Genomic DNA, 10,561 nt, shown 5'->3' on the forward strand with positions numbered 1-10,561 from the left:
CCTCAGTTGCCATAAAGTTTTTGTTTTTGTTTTGTTTTGTTTTTTGTTTTTGTTTTTGTTTTTCCTTAGTTTTATGTCGTGTATTTTCGGACACACCAAGTTCATATCACATTAGGCCTCGTTTGGGAGGAGGGAATGGAATGGAATAGAAATGAATAAAAAGAATAATTTTAGAATATTCTTCCCTTCTCTTGTTTGGGAGTTTTAATAGAGGGAATGAAAAGTTCATTCCCTTGTTTGGAAGTTTAAGTGGGAGGGAATGGAATGAGTAGGAGAGAATACTCATTCATCTCTATTCCATTAAAATCTCAAATTTTCATTTCTCTTGAAATTGGGAGGAATGAGAGGGAATTAAATTAGATTTAATGATTTTTTTACTAAAACTCGCAAAATGCCCCTATATATTCAACTCTTTGTTTTAAAATAAAGGTCTAATAGTAATATTGTCATAAAATAATTCTATTTCATTTCCTCCATATTACTCCCAAACAAGATTACTTAGGGGGTGTTTGGATTTTGAGTTTCCATAACTTTTAACTCTGTTTCCATAACTCATAACTCAAAAATAGTGGGACCCATGACTCAAAAGCTTGTTTGGATTTCAATAACTCTGTTTCTAGTTTTTATTTCCATCACTCAATTTTTTGATTTTTAAGTGATGAGTTATGGAAACCGAAAACTCATTTTAATTGTTTTCAGTTTCCATAACTCTGTTTTCAATGGCATTTTCGTAATTAAACATACACAGAGACCCACCAGCTGCAACTTTTGACTTTGTTTTTCTTCTCCGCTTTTCTTTCTTCTTTCTCTGTTCTTCTGTTCGATCTTTCTTTCTTTTTTTTTTCTTCCTTTTCGCCTTTCTCATCTCAGTTCGTTCGTTCCTTTTTTTTTTTCCTTCCTTTTCTTTCTTTTTCTTTTTTCCATTCCTTTTCACTGGGTTTCTGGGCTTGAATTTTTTTTTTCTTCTTTTCTTTCCTTTTCACATTGGGTTTCTGAGTTTGGTTGCAAACAATCAGCCACACTTCGTCAGTGCACACTTCTCACTCATAAAAATAAATAAATAAATAAAATAAAAAAAAAGCATCACCAAACCCAGATTTCTCCCAAAAAAAAAAAAAACCCACACTTCTCAAACAATCTCCAATTTTTGATGTTGATGTTGTTACTGTTGTGGCTGTGGTGGGTTTCGAAGTTTTTAAGGAGCGGAATGTTGGAAATGATCGGTTGCTGCTGTTGGAACTTGGGCACCTCGGAAATGGGCCAACCATGGTCTTCTGGTCCATAACCGATTTGACCAGGGCTGCTTCGGCTAACACACCCGGACTCGTTGCTAGCTGAGTCAAAACGATCAAACCCATTTTCGATTTATTGGAGCACAAACCACACACACAGAGAGAGCGTTTGAGAGAAGAAGAAGAAGAGGAGGCAAAGAGATTTTTTTTTATTTTTTGGGTGGCGTTTAATACTGTTTATTTGTTGGTGGTTTTAAGAAGAGTGGGTCCCACAGAAAGTACAAAAAATTGGGTGATGAAATTCTGAAAATATTTGCCAAATGGGTGGAGTATAGAAATTGGGGTATTTTGAGTGAGGAGTGATGAGTGATGAATGATGAGTGACGAGTGACGAAAATTGAGTGAGAAGTGATGAGTGATGGAAAAAAAAAATCCAAATAAGGCCTTACATTTTATTCATTTCTATTCTTTTATTTTAAAACATCCAACCAAGATTACTTGATTCCATTCTCTTCTATTCTTTTCCATTCATTTTCTTTATTTAAATACATTCTATTTTATTTCATTCATTTCCATTCTCCTTATGATCATTCCATTCCATTCCCTTTCACTTGTAATCATCCAATTCCATTTCCTTATGAACTTTCAAACGGAGCAATTTGGTACCGGTGCTAGCAGGACCAAGTAGCGAAGGCCCAGTTTATCAAAAAAAAAAAAAAATAAAAAGAAAAAAAAAAGAAAAGAAGGGAGGTAGCGAAGGCCCATAAAGAGTTGTCCGTTGCTTGCAAAGCGCTGTTCCAGGAATATCCCAATCCAACGTTAAAGATCGAACGTTGGACACTGTATACAAATACTGCTTGATAAGCAGAGAAGAAAGCGAAAGAAAGAGAGACCCAAATGGCGTGCGGCGTAAATTTGTGGACGATACCACAGCCAAAGCCGCAGTCTTCCTATTCTTCTTCTTCTTCTTCTTTAAAACCACCTCTCACTTCACAATTATCATTATTATTCCCAAATTTCAACAATTCCACCCTCTCCCTCCGTTTCCATACAACCCTATCCCGCTCTCGTCTTACCAAATCCCACTCGCCAAATGCTCCTCCTCCTCACTTCATGGTACGCCCCTTCACTTCACTTTGTTTGAATTATGGTTAAATAATTAAATCCACATACGGGCGAATCGATAATTTATCATGATATCAGAGCAAGAGATCATGATTTCGATACCTGTGAATTATGTTTCTTTGTGTCTTTAATTCCTCTAGAAAATCCCAGTTTTTTTTTTTTTTTTTTTTGCTGATATATTTATTTAGAATGAGTATGTATGAGCAGGTAATGGCATCTACTAAGAACCCAGGAGAGGCTCTCAAAATTATGATATCTGGGGCCCCGGCTTCTGGTAAAGGAACCCAATGTGAGCTTATCACTCAAAAAGTAAGCTCTTTTTTTTGCTCAATTGGGATTGTTTGGTTAAAGCAGTTTTTCTGAAAGTGGATTACTTAGTTTTTAATGCCACTGAAAATAATTTGATTAAGTTTTAGAAAGCTTAAAGTTCCTGTAAACGTTAACTAACAACGAAGCTGATTAGTTTGTTAGGTGTAAACAATAGATACTGAGAGTTGTTAACATTTTAGATTGTTCTTCCATATAGATTAAACTACTAGGCTACATGTTTAATAGTAATAGTAACTAGTAGATTAGTTCATTGAAATTTATTCTAATTTGCCTTGAGATTTACCTCAGGGCTGAATAGAAGTGTTCTCTACACCAATCCCTCTTGGTTTAGATTTAAAGTTTCTGGTGTACCCTTTCTCCACCAAGACACAATAATTGAAAAAAAAAAAAGGGTTCATTGGGAAGAGATCATAAAAAAGGTTGTACCCAATGCTCAGAACTCCCACTTTTGCGAGGATTGAGAGAGGTTTGGTAGGCAGCCTTACCCCATTTTTTGAAGAGGTTGATTCCTAGACTTAAACCCAATTTGTTGCTTTGGGTGGAGGGCGCTTGCCATCATAGCCTTATCTAAATTGACTTAGCAATTATTTGGCTATTGTGTAGATAGGTTAGACATCATCTATTGGCAAAGAGCCTTGTAACCCAACTTGCACCTCTTGGTGTTTTCAATGGAGACATTTAGGGTTCAAATTCTTCCTCCCCTATTGTAACTATTGAATTAGCACGAAAAAAAAAAGGTTAGACATCATCTATTGGTATTTTTCTTTTAGGTATTAATTTTTAGAAACTATTTCTCCAAATCATGTTATATCATTTTCCACGTAAGTATTGGTTTACTTTGTTAATTTCTCATTTCGGAATTGCCAATGAAGAAAAGCAGATTGAATCAAGTCATCCTCCTATATGCAGTATGGTCTGGTGCATGTTGCTGCTGGAGATTTACTCAGGGCAGAAGTTGCAGCTGGTAGTGATAATGGAAGGCAAGCAAAGGAATTCATGGAGAAAGGACAATTGGTCCCAGATGAAATAGTTGTTATGGTAGGGACAGTTTGTTTCAGTTTGACATATAATCATGATCTTGTTGGTGATTTCTTAATTTTGATCCTCTAGATGGTCAAGGAGCGTCTATTGCTGCCAGATGCTGAAGAAAATGGTTGGCTTTTGGATGGATACCCAAGGAGCTTATCACAAGCAACTGCTCTTAAGAAATTTGGGTTTGAGCCAGATCTTTTCATTCTCCTTGAAGTAAGGATTTTTCTTTCTTGCTGTTGGTATGCTATAACTGAACGATTTAAATTGTATCAACAGTTAGGAAAAGGCAAAAGATGACATTGATGCTGGCTCTTAGCTAATTTGTTTGATTTTCATATATATATATATATATATATATTAACCTTTGATTGTATATTTTTCTGATGTGAACTGTGATCTGAAATAATTGTGAATTTTTACCCCAATTCAAATTGATATTTGCTTAATGTGGAATTTAAGAATGGGCTTTCCACAATGCTAATTGAACATGCCTACCTGTATTTGCAGGTCCCTGAAGATATCCTTGTTGAGAGAGTCATTGGACGAAGGTTAGATCCTGTTACTGGGAAGATATACCACTTGAAGTATTCTCCCCCAGAAACTGAAGAAATTGCTGCGAGGCTTACTCAACGATTTGATGACACGGAAGAAAAGGTATGTTCATGTTCTAAACCATTCTACCTAGGTTTGGTACTTCCAATTTCAAAGAAATTATGGGTTCTTCAGTGGGGTTATATGTTTCTTCTTCTTCTTTTGCTTAGTGGTTGTAACCTTCTTTCTCGTTGTTTATCTTTCTTTCTTTTTCTCTTTTGAAGCTATTCTCATTCTTGGTTTGTGCTGGTCTCCTGGAATTTCACATAGCTATGATTATTGTAATGACCTTTTTTCCCCCAATTCCTATTTGGCCTGATTTAGGTAAAGTTGCGGTTGCGCACTCATCATCAAAATGTGGAGGCAGTTCTTTCAATGTTTAAAGACATAACAGTGAAGGCATGTGATATTATCCCCTTCCTCTCCCTCTCTCTCTCTCACATTCATAATTTTGTGTACGTGTGTATTTGACTGAATATGCATATGTACAAGGGCTAAGCAGGAGCAGTGTCTGACTGCTACACACAATATGAGTCTCATATTGCATTTGACTTCTCCACCATTGTTGGTCTTAATTTTATTTTGATAAGCAATAAACTTCATTGAAGAAAATGTAAGAAAATACAAAGGAAATAGAGCACACAGGTAATCTGCCAGGGGCAACAAAGAAAAAATATAAGTAACAATGAAAGTACAGAAATCAAGCATATCAGGCAAAAATTTGAAAGTAAAAACACCTGAAACATTTGCCCATTCAAACAAAGTCTGAAGAAGAGAAACTTCAACTCATGAATCGATCTTTCATTCCTTTCAATGGTGCATGTATTCCTTTCCCTCCAAAGCACCTTAGTTCTGATTTTGTTGAACTTGCCTAACCAACATGCTATAAGTTAACTTCCACAACACTATGTGGCATGACCCAAAGAACCGCAAATAGTGAACACACCATATTCTACAACCATTGAGCTATTGGGCAGTGTAGGAGTAAGTGATCGATGGTCTCCCCATTCCTCTTGCACATGCAACACCAATCCACCACCACCCCTTTTTGCCTCCTTAAATTATAAATTATTAAAATTTTTCCCAACGCCGCTGTCCAAATAAAGAAACTAACCTTTGTTGGTCTTAATTACCTTGTTATGTATCATTTTCCTTTTCTTCTTTGTGTGTGCCTGTGTGAGTTTGGGCGTGCATGCATGTAGTTATGATTCGATTATTTTTGTTGCTGCTAGGAACAATCCACAACATCAATATTGTCCTAGGGACAATGTTTTTGACTGATAAATTTGTATACCAATTGATTAGAAAAATATGAGGCCTGTTGATTCTAATTTTCTTTTGGTTTGGACTTGTAACTGAACTTATAATTGCATTTATTTGGGTCATTGATATTTGGGTCACTAATAAAGTTCTCTTATCTTCTTCATTCTAATGTTTGTTGCTTTAATCAAGGTTGTAAATTTCATTTTGATAGGCATTACATTTGTAGATTATTGCATATAATAGTATTCAGCTCTCAAACACACACCAAAGAATCCGCTACTCTGATATCCCTAAATATATGGCACTGCAATTTTTCAGTAGCAGCATTTTAATAGAAACATCTCTATGTTGCTCAAAAGAAAATTGCATATCTCAAATTCCTTAAAGAGGCACTAGAATGACTTTAAGAGGAAGGCTGAAAGGAATTTTGGAATTGGCTGTAGGAGGTGACATTGCTGCTAAAATTTCTTGACATAATGCTCTAGATAGAGTGGAATGCTAAAAAGGTGGTTTTCATGTAGCACACTCCATTTACAAATTAGTCGAATTGACTCGTTTACCTTTACATGTGAAATCATTGATATCCAATTTATGGCTGGATTTTACCTAGCTTACAATGGCATCTTAGTAATAATAATTTTAATTGTTCTCTTTTTAGAATTAAAAATCCACACTTAAAGTGCTTCTTGCCAAGCACAGGCACAGCACACAAATGCAGATGCATCTGCCTTTTGAATTGTGAAGATACACTTATCTAGAACTGCTATTAGTTTGAGAGGTAGATAGACTTGAATGGCTGAAAGGTTGGTTCCATGTGGCTGACAGTAATTAGTTTGGATTTTGTACTAGTTGGATTTACGTATTACCCATCTGATGACTTATGAGAGGTCTTGGCTAGCTAGTAGTGACTTCTTAGTATGCAGGTGGTTTAGCAATACTGCCTTGTATTTGGCCAATGCTTTCCACCCAGAGCAGCCAGCTGGGTTTTCATTTTGCTTTGACAATAGATCAAACTAGAGGTAATAAAGCCAGTCTACTTTGATCCTCAGATTGCCTTGTTGGATTGGCATATTACAAGACAAACTAGTTGTCAATTTTCCTCAAACGGTCTATTTTCTTAAAATTCTTGTGTGGAAGGATTATTGAATTATTGGAACCTGATTTTCTTTTCCTTTGCAGAAATTATTTGAATGTGTTAACTTGAATGAATAAAAATTCTGTAGGCATTGTGCCTGTCATGTAGTAGATATGATTTCTATTCAATAGAATCCAACTGGAAGGCCATTTTTGCTGTATTTCAGATTGATGGAAATGGTTCCAAAGAGGATGTGTTTGCCCAAATTGATGGTTGGCTGACAAAACTTCTTGAGCAAAGGAAGGCTACTTCAGAATCTTTGGCAGCATAAAATACTGTGAAGCAGAATAGTTAGGCCCCATTTGGCCAAGGTTCTATAAAGTGGAAATGTATATCAAAGGAATTAAATGGTAAAGGTATTTGGAAACTAATAATGTAATATAGCTTTTTGGGTGCATAGAAAGTGCGTTGGTAAAAGCATGATTGTATTTGTCCCCAATTTTTATTGGTCCAATGGTAGTGCCTGCCCTTCTCATAAACTCTCCATCCCAGCTGCTTCTCATAAACTCTCCATCCCAGCTGAAGGCGATGTTTGATTTCAAGTATCCATTTACAATGCTACGAGACTTTACTAATTAAGCAACCTGACACTTTTAATATTTGATGTCCTAGAATATTTTCTTGTTTTCTCTTAGCTTTCCTGGTTAATTGTAATAAAACAAGGGAAATGTTAATGGATACTCAAAGTGTATTGGTTTATAAAGTATTTTTAGAAACTTTTTATGAAAAAGAAAAAGAAAAAGAAATTGTTTTGATGGCTTTCTATATTTCTCATTAAAGTGATGTAAAAAATTTCTTAAAATTGTTTATTAACAATTGCTCTAAAGGCACCCATTAAAATGACTTTTAAGACAATGCAGAATTTCAACTTGAATTATCTTGGAGGAAGTGGTAGGTGTAATAACAAGGGAGTAATGTGTGGTTTGGCTCTGGATCTAATAGCTGTTTGAGAATTATTTATTTTTGGTTATTTATTTGCAAAGCTAAAACTTGGTTTATTAAAAAAAAAAAAGAAGAAGCTAAAAGTTAAAATATTTGCAAAAACATTGAGACAAAAAGCATAAAGCAAAAGGCAAAACTTTTTTCAACATTTTCCAAACACACCCAATTTCCAATCTTGTGGAGGGTAAAATACTTGCAACAATTCCACTACGTTATGAGAAATTGAAGATTTTGAAAATTCCATATAATTTGGGGGACTAATCCATAAATTCTAGGCCTTTTTCTTTCCTAATGGCAGTCTAAGTTGTTTAGGTCTAGATTCAGCCTTGGAACAATCCATTGTTGTTGATAAAGATGGCTTCAATAACTTATCAAATTATCCATTACATCGCTATTTTTATTAAACAAGTATAGAAGAGATCATTCAGAATAGTCAAGGCAATTTGTTGGCAAATTTGATCTCAATCTTCCAAATACTAATTTCCTCCTCCCCTCTCCCCCCCCCACCCCCCCTCTCTTAAGCTAATTTTGTGACCGACAGTTTAACAAAGTATGAACCTAAACATCTTCTCAAAAAAAAAGCACGAACCTAAACAGAAAAATGCAGCAACTTTTACTGAGGGCTCAGCTCTTTTTGTAGGGACATCAAAGGGTCTTGGAAATTGTTTGTTTTAAATTTTATTTTATAAATCCCCTACAAATTCTTTACTGCAACCAGGCGTATTTAAAATTAGAGGCATATTTTATTTTGTTCTGAAAAAAAATGGTATGTAATATATATAAATATATATATTTTGCTAATCAATGTTCTTGTTTTTGCTGAATGAGTCTTCCACATTTACTAACACAAGACATTTACATCATCAAAAGGGCCCACTTGACTACCATTGGAAAGGCTCTTGGCAGGACCAGCCCATCAAATCGTATGTTGTTTTCACTTATCAGTAATACAACTTTCTTTTCAATAAAGCATCATCAATTATCAAAAAATAAGATAAATAGTCATAAGTATCATCACCAGAGAGAAAAAAAGAAAAAAAAGAAAAAGGAAAATGAAAGAAGCCTCTGTTTAACTTAGACCAATACTTTCTTTTTGATAGGTATTGTTTTATTTTATTTATGGTGAAATCAAATTACTGACCATAAAAATTAGGCATTTTTGTCTAATGGGAGGGCCTAAATTGTTAGGCATAAAGTCAGCTTCAGTAGCTTATCAAATTATCCATTGCATCCCTCTTTTTAGTTTTTATCAAACAAGTGGAGAAAGAGGCCTCATTCAAAATAGTCAAGGCAATTGGTAACTTTTGTTTTGTAGTTTAACGGTAGAATTTGGTCTTTTTAATAAAGAAAACCAGGATTTGAGCTTTCTTTTCATACTCGTTGTAACATTTGAATTATTAAAAAACAGAAATCTGACTCAAATTCTGGTCGGTATATTTTACAATAGTATCAACATCAGAATTCTGTGACCGAATGCTAAATTTTGCAAGTTTTATCTCTATCTTCCAAATGCTGAATTTTTTTTTTATTGAGCCAATTTTGTGACCGACAGTTTAACTGGTTAACAAAGTATGAACAGGTTGACAAAGTATGAACCTAAAAAGAAAACTGCAGCAACTTTACTCTCAGGTTCAGCTTTCTTTGTAGGGACATCAAAGGCTCTTGTATATTGTTTGTTTGTTTCTTAGCTGCAATCACGCGTATTAAAAATCCAAGGCACGTTTCGTTCTGAGAAAAAATATTGTGTGTAATAATGTGATGTTCTTGTTTTTGCTGAATGAGTCTTCTACATTCACTAACACAAGACATTTACATCATCAAAAGGACCCACTGACTACCATTGATTGGAAAGGCTCTTGGCAAGGACCATCAATGGCACGTTGTTTTCAATGAGTATCATCAATTACCAAAAATAATATTATCACCAAAAGGAAAATGAAAGAAGCCTCTGTTTAACCCAGACCAATACTTATGATTATTGTGTAAATAATTGGCTTATTAGCCTAAAATTTTTTTGATGAACAGAAAATTTTATTGACAAACCAAAAAGAACAGAGGCTAATCAGCAACTACAGCAAATAAGAGTTCAGAATTAATTACATCCATAAAAGGGCTGGGAGCATAACCCTGGCTAAAACATCTAGATAAATTTTTCCCAAGACACTAAGAAGCTAAAATATGGGCTGCTTTGTTTGATTCTCTTGAACTCCACCTGAAAACAAATTGCTGACCACGGAATGCCCACAAAAGGGTATCAACTGTTATGGATGAAATTCTTCAAGGCACTTCATCAAAGGGGGCTTTGAGAGCATCAATACAAGCTTTGGCATCGCTCTCAACCACTACATACTCAAACCCACGTTAACAGCAACACACGTCGCCAAATTAGCCTAAAATATGCAAGAATGTCTACCCCATGGAAATTCAACCCTGCATAATCTAAAGTCTTACCCTTCAAAACAAAATCTTGACCCAAATAAAAAAAGAAATTTGTGGGCAAATTTAAGTCTTACCCTGCATTTACTCCATAAAGTAATGACCTAAAAAAATGAAAAGAAAAACGTCACAAAGACCATTGTTTTTTTTTATCATATTTTGCTGAGTCTAAAAAATACTTCTTAGAAGTCTTACACTTTTAATGATTGAGCGGGGTCGTTGGAAAGCTTCCCACCATATTAGGTCCATCCATAGATTCTCCAATTTCGAAAATTTCCACCTTTATGGGCTAATATGACCTTGTCTTTGAATAATGATATTCAAAGTTACAATTTGAATGAAACAAAGACTCGGTTAATAAAACCAGGAAGAAATAATCTATTAGTTGTAAAATGCACGTTAGGTCTCATTTCGTGGTGCTTTCATTATCATATTCTTTTAGGCTTTTAGCCCAACTCGGTTTAATTAACAAATG

General features: G+C 34.9%; 1 protein-coding gene across 2 annotated transcripts; it reads left to right on the forward strand.

The window, feature by feature from the left end:
• Window positions 1-1,988: 1,988 nt before the first annotated feature.
• LOC115975029 (adenylate kinase 2, chloroplastic-like) lies at window positions 1,989-7,312 on the forward strand. 2 transcript variants are annotated; one of them, XM_031095657.1, is made up of 7 exons: window positions 1,989-2,348; window positions 2,565-2,666; window positions 3,597-3,725; window positions 3,798-3,932; window positions 4,227-4,373; window positions 4,635-4,709; window positions 6,875-7,312. In XM_031095657.1, exons 1-7 carry the CDS (start codon window positions 2,130-2,132, stop codon window positions 6,977-6,979), a joined length of 912 nt encoding a protein of 303 aa, XP_030951517.1. In that variant the 5' UTR covers window positions 1,989-2,129; the 3' UTR covers window positions 6,980-7,312. The 2 variants fall into 2 exon arrangements, with proteins under 2 accessions (XP_030951517.1, XP_030951518.1); XM_031095658.1 differs by having other exon boundaries at window positions 2,257-2,348; window positions 2,546-2,666.
• Window positions 7,313-10,561: the final 3,249 nt, after the last annotated feature.

The sequence above is a fragment of the Quercus lobata genome, chromosome 2 (genome assembly GCF_001633185.2).
Source record: "Quercus lobata isolate SW786 chromosome 2, ValleyOak3.0 Primary Assembly, whole genome shotgun sequence".
NCBI classification, from domain to species: Eukaryota; Viridiplantae; Streptophyta; class Magnoliopsida; order Fagales; family Fagaceae; genus Quercus; species Quercus lobata.